The following is a 26,331-nucleotide window of genomic DNA, read 5'->3' on the forward strand; positions in this document are numbered from 1 at the left end:
TTCCCCTGTAGAAACTGTGGCAGTGATATCTTTTGCAGAAGAATGGAGGAGTTTTTGCTGCTTCTATACTTTCTATTGATGTTAGCATTCAAGTTCTTGTTGCTTTCAATAACCAGGCAGCACATTAATTTTTGGGCCATGTTAGGTCCCCTTGAATGGAAGGGGTCATTCTCACCATTGCAGGCAAGTGGTTTGACCAAGGTCCTTGCAGTGGTCTGAAAGTGATCCTGGCCTGGGAGGGCATGGAGTTTTAAATGTTCTGGGTTTGTTAGTTTGTATACCAGCAAGCCAGGTTGAAATTACATGTAAGACATAGTCCTGTGATGTTCCTGCATATATTTTTTTAAGCAGAAAGGCTGATCTCTTGAATGGAGGACCAGCAAAGGGGAACCCTTATCTATCCCTTGCAGGTGGAAAAACAGCTTGAATTGGGGGGGGGGGGGCAGGGATACCAGCAAGCAGCATGATTTGGACTGGGAGAAGATCCAGAAAGGAGAGGATTATGACACACCTCCTCTATCTTCTGCTCAAGACTGCAACCAAGGCTGAAGTAAAAAAAAAATAACCATTGGGGAGAAAGTGGGTTTTGGGGAGGTTTTTTTTTTTTTTGCCTTAGTGCATTACTTTGCACAAAAAGGCCAGGAGCCCTTTGAAGTAGCAGGGGCTATATTTATAGGAACTGTACACAGTCAGCTAATGCTTGTAAAGAGCAGGAAGTCATTGGAATAAAGCAAACACTCTCATGGTCATGTTTATTTACATGATTCTCTCCCCTACCTGTGCCCCGTTGCCACACCCATTGCTAACAAACTTACTGCAAGAACTGTGTGGCAGGAGGAGGGAATCACTTTTGTTCTGCTTCTCTGAGTTGTTTCCATGACCTTTTCTCTGTTACTCTGGTGTAGGTAGCAGCTCCTTCCTGTGCTGGCTGTTGTCCTGACCCTAAAGCACTTCCATAGTACTCACAGAGCCTCCATTGTCTGATGCAAACTAATTAACTGCCTTGTTCCTTCTCCAGTTCTGTCACACACTTCCAACAAATACGCACATGAATGCCGGGTATTTCCTTTCTTTGTATAAAATGCACAGACTGCATTCTGACACGCAAAGAGACACCCTGCTCATGCAGAACCTTATCTGCTTGGCTTGTAAAGCAACTTCCCTCAAACAAAAACGAAAAGCTGCTTTATGCTGAGGTAGGTCATTGGTCCATTTTGCTCAATGTTTTTGTGCTCTGACTGACTGGCTTCCTCAGCCCACGTCTTACACGGAGGTCTTTCCCAGGCCGGCCGCCTGAGCTCCTTTTTGACTGATGCTGCTGCTTGTGCGTGGGTAACCAAGGCTGTGATTAACATTCTTCTTCTTGATGGAGATATAGCTTGGGTTAGAGCTCAAGAACTTTCTAGAGTTGCCTTCTGCAGCAGTGCAGAACTCATATGTAGAATTGCACAGAACACTATTGTACACCATTCCTCAAACACTGTCTAATCCTAAACCCTCACAGTTCTTTTCTCTGAAGACTCCCACACACACTTTCTCCCTCTCAGCAGTTTTACACAAACGCTTCCTTGTTGACTACAGTCCACAATAGCCATGCAGATTAGCTTTGGATTTCACACATTAACAGATCACTTCAGGATACAATGGTTCCATATTAACATACCACACCCTCATTAGCACATTATCTTGATACTTACAGGACAATGGTTGGCACATTACCTTTGATACTTTTTGCAGGACAATGATTCAGCTCAACCCAACCCCTTTCTGACTATATATTTATTACTCTTCCTACACACTTGACACTGAGAGACACTGTCCTTCAGTGTTACTCCTCTGAAGATGCCTGCCACAGCTGCTGGCGAAACGTCAGGAAAGAAAATACCAAGACCACGGTTACACAGCCCGGATAACCTACAAGAACCAGCTTCCTTGCTTAGTTTTTGTGGGAGCGGAAGCCATTTTTTTTTTTGTTGAGTAGCTGTTTCCAGTGAGTCTGAGTACAGTCTTTCTGTGGTGTGGTGTCTTGATTCTTTTGAGGCACTTCGAACCTTACTAAAACCTGGTGCAGGCTCTTGGTTTACACACAGAAAAGAATTTAAATGTTATTGTGGCTGCTAGCAAAGCAGTAAAACTGATGTGAAGCCCAAATCATGATTGGTCATTTGGCGTGCTGGTAGAACAACTAGGGTTGCCAACCTCCAGGTATTAGCTGGAGATCTCGTGCTATTACAACTGATCTCCAGCCAATAGAGATCAGTTCGCCTGAAGAAAATGGCCGCTTTAGCAATTGAACACTATGGCATTGAAGTCCCTCCCCTTACCAGACCCGCTCTCCTTAGGCTCTGCCCCAGAAACCTCCCACTGAAAAGCCTAATCGTCTCATAGAGTCCAATAAAGACAATTAGGAGGAGGTTACAATCAGTTCTTTATTTAGCTAAACAACAGTGTGTGTGTGTTAAGTGCCGTCAAGTCGCTTCCGACTCATGGCGACCCTATGAATGAAAGTCCTCCAAAATGTCCTATCTTTGACAGCCTTGCTCAGATCTTGCAAATTGAAGGCTGTGGCTTCCTTTATTGAGTCAATCCATCTCTTGTTGGGTCTTCCTCTTTTCCTGCTGCCCTCAACTTTTCCTATCATGACGGTCTTTTCCAGTGACTCTTGTCGTCTCATGACGTGACCAAAATACGACAGCCTCAGTTTAGTCATTTTAGCTTCTAGGGTCAGTTCAGGCTTGATTTGATCTATAACCCACTGATTTGTTTTTTTGGCAGTCCACGGAATCCGTAACACTCTCCTCCAACACCACATTTCAAAGGAATCTATTTTCTTTCTATCAGCTTTCTTCACTGTCCAGCTTTCACACCCATACATAGTAATAGGGAATATGATGGCATGAATTAATCTAGTCTTGGTGGCAACAGAGCTGGGGTGAAATAGCCCACAATTAAGATGCAGGGTACTCACCAGAGAGACAAAGGAAGCATCAAACCTTTATGCTTTCATATGGGGGCAGGCCCATGGCTATTGACACACAGATTGACATAGAAAAGCCCCAATCACACTTTAGGGATATACTTTACTTTGATTAGACTATCCTATAGATTTTGCCTGATGTTGTTTCTAGGAAAGCTCTAGGTCTTGCACCACCAGTTGCGGAGAGGGACCAGGCAACCCTAAGAACAACCACTGTGGGTGATGATTGCTGGCATGCCAATGTTAAACTTTCATGGACCACTGTATGTGAGCATTTTAATGAAAATGCCATGTGGAATGCTTCTACAAGAAAGTAATTTGTCTATGGCCACTGTAATACCTGCCCTGACCTGGATGGCCCAGGCTAGCCTGATCTCGTCAGATCTCAGAATCTAAGCAGGGTCAGCCCTGGATAGTATTTGGATGGGAGACCACCAAGGAATACCAGGGTTGCTGTGCAGAGGAAGGCACTGGCAAACCACCTCTGTTAGTCTCTTGCCATGAAAACCCCAAAAGGGGTCGCCATAAGTCGGCTGTGACACACACACACACACACACACACACACACACACACACTGTAATACCTAAACTGGGCCTGCATAAGAATATAGAACCTGTGTCCATATAAGAGTGGAGGCCCTAAAAAACAACACCACTTAACTGCTGAATAAAGGCTAAAGATGACTTTTCCCCATAAGGGTTTACACTGGCACAGGAGAAGAAGTACATTCTGTTTTGACAAAGAGGTTTGCATAGAGCTTTGTGAACATCTGAACTAGTTTATGAACCACTGTGCAGTCATGTTCAGAAGTAATCTCCATTTAAGGCTGGAGAAAAACTGCTTGCTTGGTAGTCGGCGAGTCATTGCTTTTTTAATCCGTTGTTCTTCCTTGCGTATCAGGAGGTATCCGTTCCTTTGCTTTTGTAAAGGGAAACCGCTTTTCTAGACAGGGCAAATGGTTTGATTAATGATACCCCAAATCTTTTTTTCCATCCATCCTGCTACCTTTGCAAAATCCATTAAAAGGCTAATCTTGTTTGTCTTTATGGTGGGGGGGGGTATGGCCAACATAGCCCCTGATCTGTGAGGCTGCTACAACCCAATTCAGATGTTACCATTACTGCGTGGCGCAGCTGTTGCTGCTGGGGAAAGTACTCAGAGCTCCATGACACTGCAGGTAATGTTCGCTAAGGGCCACTGCATGGATTGTGCAGTTACTTCCCCTCAACAGTTCCAGGTGGAGAGGCCACTTGCGTACATTAGTACTACATTGTGTAACTTTGACTCTACTGCCAGGGAAGGAAGGTTGAGGACATCTTTGTACCAGCAGAAAGGGATCTGGGCTGGGTTTCTGTTCTCTGTCTCAGGTATTTAGTATGGGCATGGCCAGAGGCACTAGCGTTTCTCATGGGCCCAGGGGCAAGAGAGGGCAATTGGTCATTGGGTCTGAGCCTGAGTTTGCAGCCTGTCGCCCTGAGTGGCCTGGTTCATTGGATCCAGGACCAGACCAGGTGTTGGACTTTTGATTTATAAATATTTTTATATATAAATGATGTTTTCTGTATTTTTGTAAGCTGCTTTTGAGTCCCCAGCGGGGAAAACAGCAGGATAGAAATGCCAAAATAAATACATACAGAAACAGTTTGGGGGTAGTGGTAGAGAGAGAGCCAGCGTGGTGTAGTGGTTAAGAGCAGTGGTTTGGAATGGTGGACTCTGATCTGGAGAACCGAGTTTGATTCCCCACTCCTCCACATGAGCGGCAGATGCTAATCTGGTGAACCGGGTTGGTTTCCCCACTCCTACACATGAAGCCAGCTGGGTAACCTTGGGCTAGTCACACTCTCTCAGCCCCACCTACCTCACAGGGTGTCTGTTGCGGGGAGGGGAAGGGAAGGTGATTGTAAGCCGGTTTGATTCTTCCTTAAGTGGTAGAGAAAGTTGGCATGTAAAAACCAACTCTTCTTCTTCCTCCTCCTCCTCCTGCCTAGTAGTGGTCACATGAATAACTCCTGGATTCAAGTGGCCAAGGTTGATGCCACCCTCATCTTATGTGATTGATTCTCCATCTGAGGGGTGCGCCAGCCATTTCTTCCCATTCTCAAGGGAGAGTAATTGGTTTGCTTTATTTGATACTTTTTGTTCCTTTGCTGCCCTACCATATACAGTGAGTTGCTTTTGGTCTCTGACCAAGCTGTTTAGTCATTGCCCTAGCCTTCTGATTTACCAACAAAAACAAAAACAAAAAACACCCACTTAAACTTAGGGTTGCCAATCTCCAGGTGGTATTCAAAAATCACAGATGTAGGCTAATGATTCACTTATATCAATATTTATAAATATAATTTCCTCAGATTGCACTATTGCTTCATAGCACCTTTTCAATCAACAAAATTAAATGTACAGTTTTATATATACAACAAGGCAAAATTCATAAAAAATCAAATTCAACAGAAATTAGCAATTGACTTGTGGTGTCTTTCTTTCATGAATTATGCATATATTGTCCATAAATGTCCTTGAGTCCAGTTGGGTAGAACAGGATTCCGGTATCTTTGCCTGTTTCAATATTTCTTCAGCTACCCTGAAGGACATATATTTATGACGTCTGGATCCTCTCTCAGAACGTCCCTTGTATCCTCAGCATTTGTTTGTAATATCAGAATGCTGGTCTGTAGATAAATTATTTAAATAGAACTATAAATTAACATTCTAAGCATTGCAATATTAATTATTTTACACATATATAATATAATTACAATTATACTTACAATCATAAATGAATTTTCATACACAGTGACTTGTGTGGTGTCAACCTGACAAGAATCCTTTCTTGTTTCCAGTCAATTAATTCCATACAGGCAGTATACTTAAATGCTTACTGCATTACTCATTAGGATCGATCCCAGGTGCAGGTGTTAATTTACAAGAAGGAGGTAAGATCATTGGCCATATTTAACCCCTTAGGGGATATGCAGTCAAAGAGTTGCACAAAGCGTGCTTCCTGCTGACTTAAAATTCGTTCTATGTTAGATCTCTGGAACTTCTTAGGTGTTGCTTGCCAAACTGCAAAGAACTGAAAGTCACTATCTGTATGTTTGCACTTCAACCAATGCTCCACTAGGGGCGCTTCTAATACTTGATTTTTTATTCTGGACCTGTGCTCCCCAATTCTTAATTTAAGGGGGCGTGTGGTTTTTCCAACATAAATTAATTTGCACATACAAATGACTAAATAAATAACATTTGCAGAGGAGCAATTTGTAAATTGACGCAGTACGTATGTGAAGCCAGTGTCTTCCCTTGTGAAACTCTTTACTGGGAGGGAGAATCGGCAGACTGCGCATGATCCACAGCGATGATGTCCAACAGCCCCTGTGGTGGGAGGTGCTACATTGAGATCTGTATGTATTAGTGCATCTCTTAAAGAGCCCGTTCTTTTAAAACCAATCAAGGGTGGTATTGCACATCCTGCAATGCTCTGTACTATGTGCCAGTGTTTATAAATGATTTGTTTTATCTTAGTTGCCAAATGTGTAAATTGTAAAGAAGCTGTTAAATTCTGTTTATCACGTTTCTTGCAAGTAAAAAGAGTAGACCTATCTATCCCATCAGCTCGAAGGCGTGCACTATTGATGATATGTGGTGGATAACCTCTGCTCAAAAGGGTGTCTTCCAATTCTGATGCTGCTTTTATATAGTCCTCTGTGCGTGTTGCATTCCTTTTTAACCTTAAAAACTGGCCATAAGGTAAATTGTTCCTCATAAAGGAGGGGTGATGAGATTTATAATGTAACAGAGCTCCCTTATCTGTGGGCTTTTTATAGGGAGCTACCCAAAGCTTTCCCACTGAGTCAACATTAACAATTACATCAAGAAATGGTAGACTGTCATGATCCGTCTGAAAATCAAACTGAATATGCTCATTGTATTGGTTAAGCTGTTCCAAAAACACATTACAATTCTCTTGATTGTCAAATAACATGATCAGATCATCCACAAAACGGCGAAAGAATAGAACATGTTTTTTAAATACCTCATTACAAAAAATAAACCTCTTTTCAAAAGAAATCATAAAGATATTTGCCACCGATGGAGCCGCTGCTGACCCCATCGCTACTCCCTTAATCTGCTGATACATTTCTTCACCAAACCTAAAATAATTGTTCTCCAGGAGTAGGTCCAGCAGATCCATTAAATAATGGGTCGGAGGTGTTTGGTCTGCTCTACTCGCGAGTAGTCTTTCTATAATTTCACGGGTCTCTTCTAAGGGAACATTAGTATAAAGAGCCCTTACATCCATGGTGGCTATTATTATATTAGGCATATTAGGAAGATTTTCAATATCCTTAATAAAATGCGTGGAATCCAAAATATAAGATGGTGTATCTGTAGAAAATTTATGCAAATGACTTTCCAGATATTTGGAGATGTGGTCAAGTGGTCCATTTATGCCCGAAACTATGGGGCGTCCTGGAGGGGGTATTCTCCCTTTATGTATCTTAGGCAAAACATAGAATATAGGAATTCTAACAAACTTATTATATAGAAAATCAGCTTCTTTCTTTGTTATATAGTCCAATGAGAGACCTTCAAAAATTACAGTTTTGATACGATTCAATACTATGGAAGTAGGATCACCTCGCAATTTTTTATAGAACTCTTCATTACTAAGTTGCCTATGACATTCTGAATCATAATCCGTTTTCCTAAGCAGGACAATAGCCCCGCCCTTATCGGCTTGTTTGATAATTAGATTGGGAATTTTTTTCAGCTTGTTAATAATTTCCCTTTCTTCTTTAGTAATGTTCTGCTGATATGGAATCTTCTTCTGTTCTATTCTTTCTACATCCTTTAGTACTAATTCTTGAAATGTAGATATCAAATGGTTTTGCACTGGAGGTATGAAAGTTGATTTTATTCTAAAGCCTGTGGGTTGTGGGGTGCTCTGCTTTAAAAAATCCCTTAATTTAAGCTGTCTAACCAATTTAAAGATATCAATGCGGGTCTGCATAGCAGAATATTTAGGAGTGGGAGTGAAACCTAAACCTAAATTTAAAACTCGAAGTTCCTCATTAGTTGGAGTATAGTCTGAAAGATTTACAACTAAGTTTTCCGTCCTCTGCGGGGCCGCCTTGGATAATAGCCTCCGCGGGCGTAATTGCGTGGGCGTAAAAAATAATCCCGACTAGATGCCCTGCTTGAGAGACTTGAAGATTCTGATTCCTCCTCAGGTGAAAGGAACCCCTGTTCATCTCCCTGATACTGTCTTCTTGTATTCTTCGTATTTAGCCAAGGATATACTGTTTTGTTTGTATAGTCAGCAGTGTCTCTGTCTAATTTCCTGATTTTATAGGCTCTCACCTGTTCTGTATAATCATTCAATTCACTATTCAATTGTGCTATTTTCTGATCAAACGTTTTCTTATCCAGTATTTTATACAATTCCTCTTTCTCTTTTTCTACTTCTTCCTTTAATTTCTCAGCTTCTACTGTGGCTTTTTCTATGAGTAATAACATTAAGTCATTTGAACATTTGTTTAAAATCTCAATCCATCTCTCTTTAAATTTATCATCCTTTCTAAACAATGTAGGAGCTTTTTGTATACGTAGCCCCCGTGGGATCATGTCCTCTTTCACATAGTCTGTTAATGAGGTAGCATGTAAATCACATCTTATAGCTTGTCTACTTTTAAAACCAATCATTTCTATGGTATCCTTTTTCTTGTCTGGTTTTTTTCTTATAGAGTCCCTGTTGCCTATAATCCTTTCTCTATCCTCATTAGTGTAGGCAAATTTTCCACTATACTGTTTAGCCATTTTACATACAAGTAGTATTCAAAAAAATGTAAATTCAACTGTAAATTGGTAGTATTCAAAAATCACAGATGTAGGCTAATGATTCACTTATATCAATATTTATAAATATAATTTCCTCAGATTGCACTATTGCTTCATAGCACCTTTTCAATCAACAAAATTAAATGTACAGTTTTATATATACAACAAGGCAAAATTCATAAAAAATCAAATTCAACAGAAATTAGCAATTGACTTGTGGTGTTTTTCTTTCATGAATTATGCATATATTGTCCATAAATGTCCTTGTATGTGTATGAAAATTCATTTATGATTGTAAGTATAATTGTAATTATATTATATATGTGTAAAATAATTAATATTGCAATGCTTAGAATGTTAATTTATAGTTCTATTTAAATAATTTATCAACAGACCAGCATTCTGATATTACAAACAAATGCTGAGGATACAAGGGACGTTCTGAGAGAGGATCCAGACGTCATAAATATATGTCCTTCAGGGTAGCTGAAGAAATATTGAAACAGGCAAAGATACCGGAATCCTGTTCTACCCAACTGGACTCAAGGACATTTATGGACAATATATGCATAATTCATGAAAGAAAGACACCACAAGTCAATTGCTAATTTCTGTTGAATTTGATTTTTTATGAATTTTGCCTTGTTGTATATATAAAACTGTACATTTAATTTTGTTGATTGAAAAGGTGCTATGAAGCAATAGTGCAATCTGAGGAAATTATATTTATAAATATTGATACAAGTGAATCATTAGCCTACATCTGTGATTTTTGAATACTACCAATTTACAGTTGAATTTACATTTTTTTGAAATCTCCAGGTGGTGGCTAGAGATCTCCTGGGATTGCAACTGATCTCCAGGGAACAGTGATCAGTTTACCTGGAGACGATGGTTTCTTTGGAAGGTGGACCCTGTGGCATGATATCCCATTGAAATCCTTCCCTTCACCACACCCCGCCCTCTTCAGGCTCCACCCCCAAAAACTCCATGCATTTCGCAGTTCGGAGCAGGCAACCCTACTTAAACTGGCAGGTCGGCTTTTGTACAGTCTTCTCTCATCCTAGCGACTATAGAACAGGACTAAATTTGTGAAAACTGAAATGCAAAAACACACCTCCAGAACTTTAATTTCCAAACTGCCAGCTTACAACAGGGTCACCTAACCAACACCGTGCTCCCCCTTTTAGCAACTGTTTTGCTACTGAAAGCCAGTGGGAAGTGTGAAAAGTGAGGAAAATGGTGGTGGGCAGGGGCGAGAAGGGATTTTGAAATGGGGACCATGACAGAATTATGATGAGTAGATTCGGCTAGGGGCCCTTGGCTTGGTCTGCATTGAGAGGTGTCTCAGTAGCTACAACTCAGCTTCTCCTCTGTTTTCCTCTCAGCCTCCGCCTGGACAGGAAGACAGCAGTAGCAGCGGGATCGCCCAGCCAGCCATCCAGCCTCTTAAGGGTCAGAGCTTTGTGCAGAACCACTTCCAGGCACAGTACAGGTAAGCAGTCTGGGCCGGGTTGAGGGGGGTCCACATAATATTCACAGACTGTACCAGCGTTGGGACTGTACCTGCCTTGGGAAAAGAGACTCCCTGTCCTTACATAACCACGTACAGTGGGAAAGAGCCTTGGCATCTATACCCTGTTTGTTTGGAACCTCCAGGGCAACTGGAGGTTGGACTAGATGACCCTGGTGGTCCCTTCCAACTCTTATGATTCTATGAACTGCTTGCCCACTGTGTGAAACAATATGCTGGACTCGATGGACCTCTTCTGTGATCTTGCAAGCTTATGTTCTGATGTGTCTTTACTATCACTATTGCAATGCTGCCAAATTACTGCATTTCATCCTGGGCAGCTAAGGCACAAAAGTCAGCCCTCTGTGGGTTAGAGAATAGGTAGGGAGTTGCAGGCAGACCTGAAGGACGTGGGCTTAGATGAGTGAGTGTATACTCTGCTGGCATCAACGTCCAGCTCAGACCGCAGGAAGAAGTTTTAGGTGGATGAAAAGCAATCATTCAGATTTAGGTGGATGAAAAGCAATCATTCAGATTGTTCACACCAGAGCTGTCTCACCTACTTGGTTGTCATTCTGTGAGATCTTGCCAGGTGCCGGAATGATGCATTTCATCAATGGCGACACTGGCAATGACCATGCTCCCAAACATTGCAGCAGAATGTTGGTGGCAGAGAAAAGCTAGTGGATAGACTTCTGGAATGGAACCAACCGTACGTTTTCCTGCACTGCCTTAGTTTTGTCCTTATTCTTAGGTGTATTTAGTCCTCTCAGCCGCCGAAGCTGCAGGGACCCATCAATCACACTTCTTTCCCACGTAGAGTTGCATGGTAGGGGTCTGCTGGGTTTCTTATAGACAGCTGACAGTGATTGTATATATCATTCTTTAAGGGCTTATCTTGCTTTGGGGAAAGAGACCCTCATTCCTTACATAACCATGTGCAGTGGGAAAGGAAGAAGAAGAAGAGATGGTTTTTATATGCCGAATTTCTCCACCACTTAAGGAAGAATCAAACTGGCTTACAATCACCTTCCCTTCCCCTCCCCACAGCAGACACCCTGTGAGGTAGGTGGGGCTGAGAGTGTGTGACTAGCCCAAGGTCACCCAGCTGGCTTCATGTGGAGTAGTGGGGAAACAAATCCAGTTCTCCGCCGCTCATGTGGATGAGTGGGGAATCAAACCCGGTTCTTCAGATCAGAGTCCACTGTATTTACCTGCTTCTGACTTGGCTTTGAACTTGGACTGCTCTTGACCATGCTTCTCTGCCTTTGGCCCTGGGACCTGACAACTATTATGCAGACACAGAGCCATTCATGGCTCCTCATTGTACTGCACCAGACAGAGGCGAGAGGGAAGGGAAAGCATTACAGCCTCAGTTTGGATGATGCATGAAGTCCTTTCTTGGCATACACACACACATATGTTGCGCCAACTGCTGCTTTGTGTCTCTAACAGTGGGAGGAAAGAACTGGGGATGAAGTTTGAGGCTCCTGGCAGTGAGGCTGCTCTCTGAGATAAGGCTTTAATGGATGGTGCCTGCCAGAGCTTTCCACTGTTTCTCAATGGACCCACTGTGGGTTCTCAGTGGGGTGATCCTTTGCTCCAGGGCACAGTGGAACATGGGAGTGGCAGGCACGGAGAAAGTGAGGCAGTCAAGTTCCCAGGTTACTGTTCAGTCATCAGAGAGGAGTGGAAGTAAGTGCTGAACGATCCCACATCTCCCAGTATCTGAAGGGCAATGTAATTTTCTTACCACTCGTGTTATGCTTTTAATTGAAGGGGGCAGCATAACTGTATCGTCACTGATCTGAGATCTGTTGGATTTTGAGGGCTTCGTTATGGCCAAACTCATGTTAATTTAACAAAGTGCACAAGGCTATTGTACACAGAGACGCCCATCCAAACCTCTTTGTGTGCCAGGAACAAAACTGCTCAAAGCTTTTTGTCTATTCAACTAATATACTTCATTTATTGTAGGAAATCCATTCCTGGATAGGATAGAGTAAAATATAGTTCCCTATCTATTCTAACTAACTAGGTTGGAGGGAGATCCAGGACTTGCATCCTCCCCTCATGGTGGCAAGATGGTGAAGAGGGTGCCTGTGTGTGTGAGGAGGTGAGGAAGAAGCAGGAAGGAAGTTTCCCTGAGAGTAGCAATCTACACATCAAAAGGATCGTTCTGAGCAGTAGAGAAAGGACGCCCCAGTGTCTTGGCCCCTCTATCTCTTTGACTCACTAGTCTTGTTCCCCTCTGGAGTCTGAGGTCAAGAGACAGTGTGAAGTCCTTCATTTCCAACAAGATCTTGCAGAGCTCTAGCTTAAAGCTGGGTACTTAAGGTTGGGTGGAAAAGGTAAAATAATATAATAGAGAAATATATATATATTATTTTAAGCTGCTAAATCAGAATTAAAAACCTTAAAAATGATGAAACATGGCACAAAGGCATCTCATAAGGTTGATAATCTTGAACCACACACCATAAGCATTTCGGCCCATAGGCCTTCCTCAGTGGTCAAATAAAACTCATATAATGCACACACAAGTATTTACAAATATGTCAACATATACAGACAACTATATACTAGCCCAGGCATGTGTGTTGGGTGTATCATAAATTTCAAATTATAAAACACTCTAGCTGGAGTGCCTGGAATTTGTTCTACACTGGGCTGTATTGGACTTCCATTCAGAATGTGTGCGCAAGTGTGCTCTAGCTTAACCAGGACAATTGAATTCTCACTGGCCGCTAAAAGTGCTTTTCAGCCACTCTTTCTCAGTGGGGAGTACCTGTGTGAGAAATGGGCAGTTTTGAATGCACTTCTGTCAGGTTTCAGAACTGATTGATGGCAGTGCAAGGAAGCTGAGCTGTAGTTGCATCCCAACCTTCGTGCCTGTGATTTTGGTCCCAGACTGCGCCTTGTTTTTGGTGGGTGGGTTAGTACACTGCAAAGCTTCCCGGGAAGCACATGTATAGGGTCTACATGTAGGTGCTGTGTCCATTCCAAATGTATCTTGCCTTCTGCATTCAGCTGCTGGTGCTATGTTGGCTCCTGTCCCTGGACAGATCAGGTGCTCCTTCCCCACACTTAGGTTGCATAAAGGTTGCATGATCCATTCAATACACACATGAACACACATTACGCTGCCTTATACCGAATCTGACCCTTGGTCCCTCATAGTCAGTATTGTCTATTCAGACCTGCAGCAGCTCTTCAGGATCTCAGGCAGAGGTCTCTCCCATTGCCTTTTTGCCTAGTCCCTTTAACTGGAGATGCCGGGGATTGAACCTGGGACCTTCTGCATGCCAAGCAGATGTTTTACCACTGAGTCACAGCTCCTCCCCAATAGTTTGTGGACACATTTTTTCTTGAGTACAGAAGGTTAGATACCCAAGAAACCAAGCATTTCCTTTGAGCATTTTTTGCCAATCAGCAAATATGCATTTTCCCCCTTTGAGGAATGCAATGATCCATGTTCCTCCCCCCCCCCCCCCAATGAATTTGTTGTCTACCTCCAGAGAAATGAACTGCAGGAAATCTGGAGTGTGAGTGGGTGGGTCAGAGGCAAGAGGAGGAATGGAGTTGTGGATTGCCTGTGAGATGTCATTGGCTCATGTGCAGTTTTCACTCTGAAGGGCAGCTCAACCCCGCGCCCCCCGGAATTTTAGCTTGCTCAGTTTTACATTATGGTCTGGGTTTAATTTACATCAGGCGGTAGGACTAAAATTGAATGAGACATTTTCTTCCCACTGCTGCAATCCAGATGCATAGTCAGGGAAATGAGTTCCCATCAGCAAGGTGTATCACTAAGAATTTGCTAAACACCCTGGAGCAGATTATGAATTTCTGAAAATGGGTTAAGAAATTTACAAGTGCTGACGTGACAGACATTGTGGTATATCTAGAATGGGATTGCTGCAAAATGTTGCGATTCATGTTTGCATCTAACAAATGATACTTGCTGTGTGTGACAAAGGAATATTGGACTCCAGCTGCACACAAGATCATTCAGAGAGCAGAGGTGGGGCAGTCAGAAGGAGGCATGGCCTTGCTTGCTGCTTGGACTGTATACTGCTGAGAGGAGCTTTTGTACAATCCTACTATTTCTGTTTCATAAGAACATAAGGACAAAAGAAAAGCCATGCTGGATCAGACCAAGGCCCATCAAGTCCAGCAGTCTGTTCACTCAGTGGCCAACTAGGTGCCTCTAGGAAGTCCACAAGCAAGACAACTGCAGCAGTATTATCCTGCCTGTGTTTCACAGCCCCTAATATAACAGGCATGCTCCTCTGATACTACAGAGAATAGGTATGCATCATGACTAGTATTCATTTTGACTAGTAGCCATGAATAGCCCTCTCCTCCATGAACATGTCCACTCCCCTCTTAAAGCCTTCCAAGTTGGCCGCCATCACCACATCCTGGGGCAGGGAGTTCCACAATTTAACTATGCATTGTGTGAAGAACCCCTTTTCTGTCTTGTTCATTAAGCCTGTTTGCTGAGTGGGGCATTGATTTGTGTCTGCATTGCTCAGGAGGCACTGGGCTCATTCAGAGAATTACATATGCTTGGATCCTTCGTTCGCAGCTAAGCCCCATTCTCTATGGGATATTTCTCTATGGGATATATATTGGTGCTCGTTCCTATCAGTCGTCAGTTTATACCAAATGGGAGAGGAGGAAAAGCAGACACAAATACCACCATCTTAGTTGCTGGTGGGACTAGCCAAACATGTCATGTTGTAGCCGAGACTGGGACAAGTGCTGTCATTTAAGACCATAAGGTTGTGATAGCATGTCCCTTTGGACATTATGCGCTCCCATTGGATCTTGTCTGAGAACAACGGAAGGTGTCTAGGTTTGGTTCTGATGTATAAGACTTTGAAGAGCAAGGATTTTGCATTAATGTAAAAGGGGCTTAGTGACCCCTTTTTCCCAGTTGCATGTTTTATTGCATTGTTAAAGAGATGTTTGTCATGAGATACCCATCAACCTTCAGTCTGTACCTCAGAGACATATGGCAGGTGACAAAGAGCCATTTTGCTGCTACAGGACATGTCTGTCAGTATGGGATTGGGTGGCACATGCTGCATGTTTATCTCTAGAGGTGAACTAGAAAGAAAGAGAAGCTGCAAAGTCCCCAAGATGCTTCATCCATATTCTTAATGCAAATGAGAATGGTTAATATGGACATGAGAGAAGCATTCTACGGTGTGTGTGTATGTGAGTGTGTAAAGGAACTAGAATGCAGTAAGGGGATCTTGGAAGAGTAAAAAGACTTTTCACCTGAGGATTGTTCTGTCTGCCAGCTGGCTGAGCCAATGACACTTGAGGAGCCAGAATGAAACTGACAGGAGTTAACCAAAAAGGCTCCTGCATTAAAGGATGGAATGAGTCAGACAGGCTTTGGTAGAGTAAGTGGCTTTAAAGGCGTTGTTGTTAAATTTATTCCTTTGCATGTGGACCATTGTGATTTGTGGGTAGAAGACAGAACCCTTCACACAGGGAGAGAACTGATCTGAGCAAGCTTGCTAGGTAATATCGCTGGTCTATGCAGCGACCATGGCCTTAAGTGAACTCTGCTGCCGAGGCTAGAAACCTTGGCATTCATTGGCCTCTTGGGAGTACCTGGTCCCTTGTTGCTAATGGGAGTTGAGTGAAGTCATCCATTCCATCTGTCTGTTTATCACTGTTGGTTGTTCTGCCAGTGTTTTCATTGGCTCATGTCACTCATTAAGCAAATCGCCTGTAACTAAGTCTGCACAGTGCTTGTACTGTTTGGGGCACAGATTCGGCTCGCCAAGGTTTATTTCCCCCCATTTTAGAGAAGGCATAATGGTTTGCTCAGATTTTGGCAATGGATGACCCCAGGAGGAATGAAATGAATGCAGCAGCTGCCCCATTACACTTCCAGACTGCTGTTCACCCTGAGGTGTGGACAGTGGAAGAACATACTTCACTGAACAAAGGAACTAGGTATATGACAAAAACTTACAGTTCAGTCCGAAGTGGAGTTACACTCTTCTTAGTCCACTGAAGTTAGTGGGCTTAGTAGAGTGTAACTTGGTCTCGGACTGCACTGGTAAGTGAACGCTTTGCAATGAAGCCAGCCGTAATGTCTGTTCTTTTCTTTTTAAAAAAAATAGTTTTATTCATTTTTAAGGGGGGGTACAGGAAAGGAAAAAGGTGTGTGGACCAATAGGGAAAGGTTGTACAATTCGTTGTGTGTCCATGCCCGTCAAAACCTGTGTACATTTCTGCTTTGGTTGTCATTGTTATTGTTGTAATAGTTCACGACATGGGTCGTGAACAACCAATTGCCACTGCTGGGGGACAGGGAAGGACACACTTGGCTGCATCTCACCTTGCAAGGGTGAGGGGAGCAGTAAAGCATGGGGAGTAGGGAAATGGTACTTGTGTTATGGACCTTCAGCCCTCATCTGTTCTGTGCTGTATTTTCACTAATTGATTGGCCCTTGAGTGATTTGCAAGGCCACCTACTGTGTTTCGGCCTAGTTCTCACTGAGGTGATAAGCCCTGAATTTGGCTGCTCCACTTCACAATACAGGTGGGACTATTTAGAATAAATGCTCTTCCATACAAAAAATTTTCCCCTCCACATGGAAAACTAGATGTCAGAAAGAAGTTTCTAGCCAGTCCCCTCCCTATCATACCAATATTCTAAGTTTAGTGGTTTTTCTTCCCTTTCAAGAGCATCCAGTGATTTGGACCAGCTCTTACAGTCCAAAGTGGTACAGCTCAAACACAAGTTTACTTCTTCAGTAGGGTTGCCAGGTCTCTCTTCGCCACCGGCGGGAGGTTTTTGGGGCGGAGCCTGAGGAGGGTGGGGTTTGGGGAGGGGAGGGACTTCAATGCCATAGAGTCCAATTGCCAAAGCGGCCATTTTCTCCAGGTGAACTAATCTTTATCGGCTTGAGTCAGATGTAATAGCAGGAGATCTCCAGCTACTACATGGAGGTTGGCAACCCTATTCTTCAGTGAGAACTGGGTCTAAGGCAGGGGTGTCAAACATAAGGCCTGGGGCCTGAATCTGGCCCCTTGAGAGCTCTTATCCGGCCCGCGAGCCAGCCAAGGCAGCCCCCCCTCCCCGCAGTCCCGATGTGTCAGTGATCAAAGACTGTTAAATAAAAGAAAATATTGTAAGAGGGTTATTGTGTTAAGCATGTTTGTATTTTAAGTAAAAAAATTGGCTTTGCCTGTGTCTGCTATAAAGTTTGTATCTCCGGTACCTGGCATTAAATTTTATGGTACATGTGGCCCGGCCTGACAAAGTGACATTTATGTCATATCTGGCCCTCGTAACAAATGAGTTCGATACCCCTGGTCTAAGGGTCAAATAGGAGCTCCGCAATTAGACGCTTGCGCTTAAAAAAAACCACAACTTCTTAGATGCTGTGCCTATCTTTCTTTCTTTATGGCTCTAATTGCTAGTTTGAAGAGTGTGATACACATCAGGATACGCAAGAGAAGAGTTGAACACCTTCTTCCTCTGATTTTCAAAGTAGCCATGTTGGGCTTCTCATCAGTAAACAAAACAACAAACAGTGAATGGCAAGAGCTCCCAGGCATAGAATCATCCTAATCACATCTATTTTGACCCTAAAGCTACATTTGGAGGGCAAACTCAGCTTGTTGCTGGGGTCATGTACAAGCCTCGTTCCCCCCCCCCTTCTTCCAATCAGTGCAATGAAGGAACTGTTGTTAGAAACTGACTCCAGCTAATCAGACCCTATGAATATAGGGGGTTGGCTAGAATTACCCCCCCCCCAATGAGGATTCTAAGCATAAACTCTGGTTTTGAATCTGCATTAATGGGGGGAAATAAACTTTGATTAACCCATGGACCTGCATTTCAACATTGGAGATAACTGGAGGACCTTCTGACTGAGGTTCCTTCATTGTGTTCTGTGCAAGATGGGAGAGGGGGAGAAAGCATACTCATGAGCCCTGCAATGAGCTGCACTTTTGCATATTTTAACTCAAGTTTGTCACAATCTGAATGCCGGCTAAGCCTCGGATCCCCACTGATATAAGGGGGATAATATTACTTTGCCTTGTGGAAAGGACTTTTCACCCCGAGCGTAGCGCAGCGGGGCCATAGTTCAGTCCCTGGCATTTCCAGTTAAAAGGTTGTCAGGTAGCAGACATTAGAGAAGATCTTTCTCTGCCTCAGACCCTGGAGAGCCACTGTCAGTCACAGAGAAGACAATACTGAGATAGATGAGTCAAAGATCTGACTCTGTCTAAGGCAGGTTCATGTGTTCAGATAATTACCTACCTAAAAGCCTTTCCCATAACACTCGAGAAACAGAGCTAGAACTCTGAAGGTAGCAGGGGACATTGGTCAGGTTCAGCCTGTGTTCCTGGGTGCAGCATTTTACAGTAGACCCTTGCCATTCATGGATTTATGACTCATGATTTCACGTATTTGTGTTCTGTGGCCTGACCACATGGTATGATACAGCTGGCGCTATTCGCATGACTACTCTGCATATTGGGAAATAGAGAGCACGCATGAGTGTGCTGGTCCCCAGGGGTGGTTTGGCCCTTAAGGGCATCAGGAAACGTCTGAGTCAGCTGATGTCCCGGGGGGCCACCCGAGCCCCAAGTGAGGGGATCTCCTCACCTCACATGGGTCGTGAACAACCAATTGCCACTGCTGGGGGACAGGGAAGGACACACTTGGCTGCATCTCACCTTGCAAGGCCCTTTTCCAGGGGCATTTTTCCGCCCAGTCTACCCCTCCTGGCTCTGCACCCTACCACTGCACGATTGCAGTGTATGGATAATATGTATGTGCTGAATGAGTTGTGGGGCACCTACCATGCCTGCCTGGACTGGTGACTCACATGACTGCACCCATTTGCAGAATTACTGTGTGACTTGCCCAGGCCACGCAGGTGACGTTGCCACAACACTCTCTTGGCAATGCTGCAGCCAAGCTGGGTACCATGCACAACTTGTTGTCTTGTTTGTGGGCTTCCTAGAGGCACCTGGTTGGCCACTGTGTGAACAGACTGCTGGACTTGATGGGCTTTGGTCAGATCCAGCATGGTTTTTCTTGTGTTCTTATGTTCTAACTTACCAAGGCAGGGCCTCCTTCTGTGGGGAGGTGGGTCCCTTTCCAGGGCCAGTTTGACCTCCCAGTCTGTTCCCAGCAGCTGCCCCCACGCCTCCCAGTATTTACAGATTTTGCCATTCATGGTGGTCACAGAAATGAATGGCAAGGGGGTCTCCTGTACTTCGTTTCTTATTACTGAATGGTTACCATGCATTCCTTGTGGGGAAAGTAAAGCAGTGCATTGGGGGACACTGTTGCACTGACGGCAAAACTTTCACTCCAACCTTGATTGCTATAATTGATAGGAATTCTGCAGGAGGTTTAGATTACTCGCCCAGAGGTCCTCACATTATGTAAACCATTTTTTCCCCTTCTGTCACACACCACCCATCATAATGATGGACATTTTGCTAATGGTTAACAATAGTTTGGCTCATCATGAAACTGGCCCGACTGAGGTGTTCCCGGAGCGACACATGCCATGTTCGGATCTACTGTATTGCATCAGTTGATTCCCGTGGTGTAGAGAAATCACATTAACCCCCACGCCCCCCCCCTTTGTGGGGAGCAGATACAGGAGATGAGCGCCCCCAATCCCCAGCTTTTATTCCCAAGCCACACACACGCTTGCACTGCCTTCCTCTGCTGTGACATTGCAGCCATCTCCATGGCAACCCATTGTACTGTTTCGGAGGGTGGCGGGCTCGGTGGTAACTAGGCAAACACTGTAGGAACGTGAGCATTTGCTTGAGAAGACTCTGGGCATTCACTTCTTCCGCTTCTCACTTCCCCTTCTGCAAGCAGCCGCACCTGGAGAGCAAGCAACTCATGCAGGAAGCCTCCCTCGGTGCCACTCTGTGCCACAAGATATCTCCCACCTCACATTCTGTGGGTAGAATGATCCAGACAGGAAATTGAAGTGGCTCCTGTGTGACAAATGTTGTGTGAGGAAAGCAGTTTGCCTTTTTTCCCCCTTCTGGGTTATTGAATCAGACCGAGCCAAATGTCCCATATCTGAATCTCTGTTTCCTGTCATGACAGCTAGAGCCACACAAGAACAGACAGATTTGCCCTGGGCTTGTGGCGGTGTCATGTGCATTTGCTGATTTTTATTTATTTTTTTAAAGTGTCCATTTCAAGCCCTTATGATAGCAAAGTTATTTATTTATTTATTTTTAAAGCATGTGTCCAATAGCTGGTGAAAATTCAGAAGTTCATGAGGGTGAGAAGATTGGTGTCCTGCGTATCTCTGTACCCTTTCCCCATAACTACGGTAGCAGAGCTGAATAGTGCCGCAGAAGAAGAAGAAGCATGCAGATGTTTTTCAGTTTTCATAAATGATATAAATTTTAGCTTTTCTTGGAACAGAATTTTGGTGTGTGTGTGTTTTATAGAAAAGGGTTATAGGGGGACTTCCTCAACAGTAGGCAGAATGCAGCACTAGGTTAGCAGAGGCTCTAGCGTCCCCCCACCCCAGTACACAATACTAGTTGGGTGTCTGTTCTTTGAAACCGTGTTCCCTGATCCTACCTGCATGACTTTGTGGCAGCCGTGGTTTGCTTGAGATCTGAGACAGCATTAAGATTCTGTCTGCCTTCTACAGTCAAAGCGAAGTAAGAATTTGGGGCCTGTCTCTGCCAAGCCAGCCTTCCCCACACCGGGCAGCCTCATGTGCCCCCTTAAGGCCCCTTTTCCCTTTGTACCGGTTGAGACAGACATGCCGGGCATGCAAAATCGCTCTGCTTTCCAATTAATTCCTTCCCTATTAATGCTTATTTAAAAAAATGGCCGCTTTCATTTTCGGACTGCCAACTTCAGCTCCGTGCATCAAAGCCTGTCTATATGCAAACGATCTATTAACACACAACACCGCTTCACTCTGAGCTTGCTGGCTTTGATGCACATGAAGGAAAAAAAAATTGGGCTTAGAGTTTGGTTTGGTTTTAATTTTGAATCTGAGCAAAAGCAACTGGCTGTTTCCATTAAATCCTTAACTATGTTAATGTTTAGCCTTGATAGAAGACTTCTTCAAACTTAGGTTTGGGGAAGGAAAGGTGGGTGGTGGGAGCCTGGCAGGAGGTCCTCCTTTTTCTGGATTGGCCCTTGGGGGAGAATCACTATGAATCCTCTGCTAATCTTTATCCTGCATTCTAGCTAGGGTTGCCAACCTCCAGGTACTAGCTGGAGATCTCCTGCTATTACAACTGATCTCCAGCTAATACAGATCAGTTCACCAGGAGAAAATGGCCACTTTGGCAATTGAAGTCCCTCCCCATCCCAAACCCCGCCCTCCTCAGGTTCCGCCCCAAAAATCTCCCACTGGTGGCGAACAGGGACCGGGCAACCCTAATTCTAGCTCTATGACCTGAAGTACAGCCACTTTGAATTGCAGTTAAGGCATCTTCAGGAATGTGTTTGTTGTATGGTGCAGGTTCTTGCATGGGGTCACACAGGGACTTACCTGCTTGAAACACTTTGTTATCTAGGGCTTGGTTATCCAAAATGCTCAGTTAACTGGCTTTGTCCAGAGGGCAAGCTTCTCCCCCTCAGCCACCATATCCCTTCGTCTTTGCATGTGCATGTGACCCATTTCCACCTCTCCAGCTGAAAAAAGGGCAACCAAAATGCCCTATGAGGAGTAGTTGAAATGCCTAGGGCTGTTTAGCTTGGAAAGAAGGTGGTTAAGGGGAGATATGATAGAAGTCTATAAAGTTATGCATGGTGTGGAGAGAGTGGACAGGCAGAAGCTTTTCGCCCTCTCTCATAATACTGGAATGCGGGGTCATCTGCTGAAGCTGGAGGGTGAGACATTCAAAACAGACAAAAGGAAGTATTTCTTCACACAACGCATAGTTAAATTGTGGGACTCCCTGCCCCAGGATGTGGTGATGGCTGCCAACTTGGAAGGCTTTAAGAAGGGAGCGGACATGTTCATGGAGGAGAGGGATATTCATGGCTACTAGTCACAATGAATACTAGTCATGATGCATACCTGATGCATACCTGTTCTCCAGGATCAGAGGAGCATGCCTATTATATTAGGTGCTGTGGAACACAGGCAGGACAATGCTGCTGCAGTTGTTTTGTTTCTGGGCTTCCTAGAGGCACCTGGTTGGCCACTGTGTGAACTGACTGCTGGACTTGATGGGCCTTGGTCTGATCCAGTAGGTCTTTTCTTATGTCCTTATGATTTTGCTGGGCTCCTTACAGCTGGTTTTGCCAGCTGATTCCATGCTTGGGTAAGTCCCCTTCAGCTTGCTTTGAGCTGTCAAAAGCCAGCTTTGTCAGAGGGCTCCTGGGCAGCTGGCCCATTTGTCAACCCTCTGTGTATGACTGCTCAGTGGCTCATGGAGAATGGGAAAGGTTCCGCCAGCTGTGGGGTTTATCACCATGGCATTCCTTATGGGTTGGCATTTGGTTGCTGTGGATTCCTGTAGGTAGGGGGTGGGGCAGAGCAATGCTTGAGTATCTGGCACGTTGGATTCAATGACAAACACACAACCATTCCCCCTGAGTGCCAGATAATAAAGAAGAGTTGGTTTTTATAGGCCGATTTTCACTACCTTTTAAGGAGAATCAAACCTGCTTACAAATGCCTTCCCTTCCTCTCCCCACAACAGACACCTTGTGAGGTAGGCGAGGCTGAGAGAAAACTGTGACTAGCCCAAGGTCCCCATCTGGCTTCATGTGTAGGAGTGGGGAAATCAATCCAGTTCACCAGATTAGCCTCCGGCGCTCATGTGGAGGAGTGGGGAATCAAACCTGCTTCTCCAGATTAGAGTCCACCGCTCCAAACCACCGCTCTTAACCACTACACTACGCTGACTCCCAGCTTATACTGTACATCTACATAAAAATGCATGTCACACTTTTGCACCTCACAGACGTCTCTTCAGAGAAAAAACAAATATAGTTTGCTTTAAGTAGAAAGAAAAGGGAAGCTAAGAAACACTCTGTGCTGTGTGTCAAATTCTAAATGACAGAAAACACAGTTTAATATCAAGGGATATGGATGTTTCTTTTCTTCTCAAAGCTATGCGGAGGGAATGGCAGCCTGCCCCTCTGGATGGTTTCACTCCTGGTAATGTGAGACTTCTTGTATACACATCATATTTGTGGGAGTGAGAGCAAAAAAATGAAAAAGATAAAAATAGGGCTGAGTAATTTTTAAAAACTATTTTAAAAGAGTTGATTCAGAGATGGAGGCAAACATTGGGAAAAGAGATGTTTCCCCAGGAAAGTTGTAGTTTATTTGCTAAATGTGCTTGATATATAATGATTGACTTCTAAAATGCAAAGTGCGACAGCCAAAGCCTATTTCAAGCTGTGCCCTCTGACCCAGAAATCCCGCTCCTTAATTGCACGTCCATAGATGTTGGCTAGTGTTTCCCATCTGTGAAAGCTAGACAGTCTGCACACTTTCCGATGCCCTTTCCTTTTTCATTATGTCATGTGTGAGGGTTGAGCCCAGACAAACATGTTACCAAGCTGAATCCAGATTCCAATTAAACCCTCCTGATGAGGGGCTGGTTTGTACTAATAGATCTTGATCCAGTGCAACAGATTGGTGTAATTGCACATGATGCAATTACTTTGGTTGGGTTGAACATTTTGGTACCATGCCAGATTCTGTTATTTTTGGTATGCACAGTGACCACTGCAGACAGATGCGTGTCATTTCAGGTCAATTCAAGGTAACACGCCTAGAGGAACCGTGTCACAGAAAACAGCTTTTGTAGGACTGCTTTTTTGGGGGTAGTACAATGTGAAGCATGAATGAACTGATCCTATATGTTTGTGTCGGGATGCACCTTTTATGGTAATAAATGGTATTTTCCTCTGTATCTAAATATACCTTAGATTCTCTAGACATTCTTCAGTTTAAATGAAGCCATGGTTAATGTTATGTATGTATATAGTTAGGCAATATGCAGGGGGAACTTAGGAGCTTGAGTCCTGAACGAAGGATCCTAAGTCCTGCATGCACAAATGGCCCAAACCGGCACGCGCCATTGGCCCTAAGCCGGCACGCGCCATTGGTGACCCGGGGTTGTTTCCCCCCTATCACGGACCGGGGGGGGGGGAGTGGCTGCGGGCAGCCAGGGGGGCATATAAGCAGGGCCTTTTGCACTGTGTTCTTTAGTTCAGTTCCTGTTCACAATAAACGTGGTTGCTGTTTGAACTCCGTCTCCAACCTCGTGCGTCCTCCCCACGCGGACTTAACAGTTAGGGTTAGGTTTTTATAGGTTTGAATGATAGAATCGTACTATCATAGAGTTAGAAGGGTCCTCTAGGGCCATCTAGTTCCTAGTTCAGGAAATTCACAACTGCCTTCCCGCCTCCACACCCCCAGTGACCCCTGCTGCATGCCTAGAAGATGGCAAAATAATAATAATAATAATAATTTAAAAAAAACCTCCAGGATCCCTGGCCAATCTTGCCTGGAGGAAAATTGCTTCCTGACCTCAAAGTGGCAATCGGCATTGCCCTGGGCATGTAAGATAGGTCCACGAGAGCCAAGCACTGGCAAAACCCTTCCTGCCCTCCCTCTCATGATCTGCCTAAGTTCACAGAATCAGCATTGCTGTCATATGGCCATCTAGCCTCTGCTTCAAAACCTCCAAAGAAGGAAAGCTTACCACCTCCCGAGGAAGCTTGTTCCACTGAGGAACTGTTCTGTCAATAACTTCTTCCTAGTTTTTAGCCAAAAACTCTTTTGATTTAATGTCAACCCATTGGTTCTGGTTTGACCTTCTGGGGCAACAGAAAACAACCCTGCACGATCCTCTATATGACAGCCCTTGAGGAGAGGCTGTGCGGTAGAACACATACTTTGCTTTGCATCCTCAGCGTCTCTAGCTAAAGGGACTAGGCAAGTAGGTGATGTGAAAGACCCCTGTCTGAGACCCTGGAGACCAACTGCCGGACTGAGTAGACAATAATGACTTTGATGGACTAAGGGTCTGATTCAGTATAAGGCAGCGTCATGTGTTCAAGATCTCAGCTGATGAAGGATCAAGAGTTAGGTGATGTGGAAGACCTTTACTTGAGACACAGGAGAGCCAGTCAGAATATACAATACTGGGCTAGAGAGATCAATAGTCTGACTCAGTAGCCCTCTGCCCATGACCCATCTGTACACTGAATCAGTGCATCGGGGGGTGGGGGGTGGTCATGAATGCATCGACTTTCCCCCTGCCTATACTCTCTGTCTAGCTTGTGAGCTCAGAACTCTCTGGCTTGTGAGCATAGAACTAGCTATCCAGCTGTAGCCTTTCCTGGGCAGAAAAGATCTGGTCACTGTGGTGTATGCCCTGGTTATACCTAGACTACATCACTACAATGTGTTCTATATGGGGCTGCCCTTGAGAAGTGTTCAGAACCTTCAACTGGTACAGAATGCAGCAGCCAATATGTTGACTAGAGTGGGTCGTAGGGACCATATCCCTCTGTAGAATGAGTTCTGCTGTCTGTGTTGATTTCTTTCCCATCCTCCTGGTCTTTTTTTGGAATCTTTTTATTTGTGTGTCAGGGAGAGGAGTTTGATCTCCCAGGTAATCGTGTTAGATACAATCCCATTAACAGGCTAGCGCTTCTAGTAGGCCAATCTTATTAAGAGCTGCTCTCGTTTCTCTTGTTCAGCTCTGTCCACTGCTGGGACAAAAGCTATTCCTTCCAGATTTAAAGCTGCTCTTCCATATGCTAGAGATGTTTCTGTGGGATCATACTAAGTTGGGGTTCGTTTGTCTGAGGAAGAGAGGTGTGAACTCATCTTGTCCGATGGTCAGTTCCTCCCCATTATGTTAAATTCCTGCCCTTTTTTTTCCCTCTCCCCAAGCATTAGTGTAGATGGAAAGCTATTGTTTACATCAGGGGTGGGGAACCTTTTTTCTGCCAAGGGCCATTTGGATATTTATAAC

The 26,331-nt window shown here is 44.2% G+C and overlaps 1 protein-coding gene across 1 annotated transcript in view; it reads left to right on the forward strand.

Moving 5' to 3' along the window:
- USP43 (ubiquitin specific peptidase 43) overlaps positions 1-26,331 on the forward strand; it is a 146,308-nt gene that overhangs the window by 51,664 nt on the left and 68,313 nt on the right. Inside the window, 1 exon segment of the mRNA XM_056848198.1 lies at positions 10,205-10,311. Coding sequence (XP_056704176.1) covers positions 10,205-10,311 — 107 coding nt within the window.

Source organism: Euleptes europaea, chromosome 1, assembly GCF_029931775.1.
Source record: "Euleptes europaea isolate rEulEur1 chromosome 1, rEulEur1.hap1, whole genome shotgun sequence".
NCBI classification, from domain to species: Eukaryota; Metazoa; Chordata; class Lepidosauria; order Squamata; family Sphaerodactylidae; genus Euleptes; species Euleptes europaea.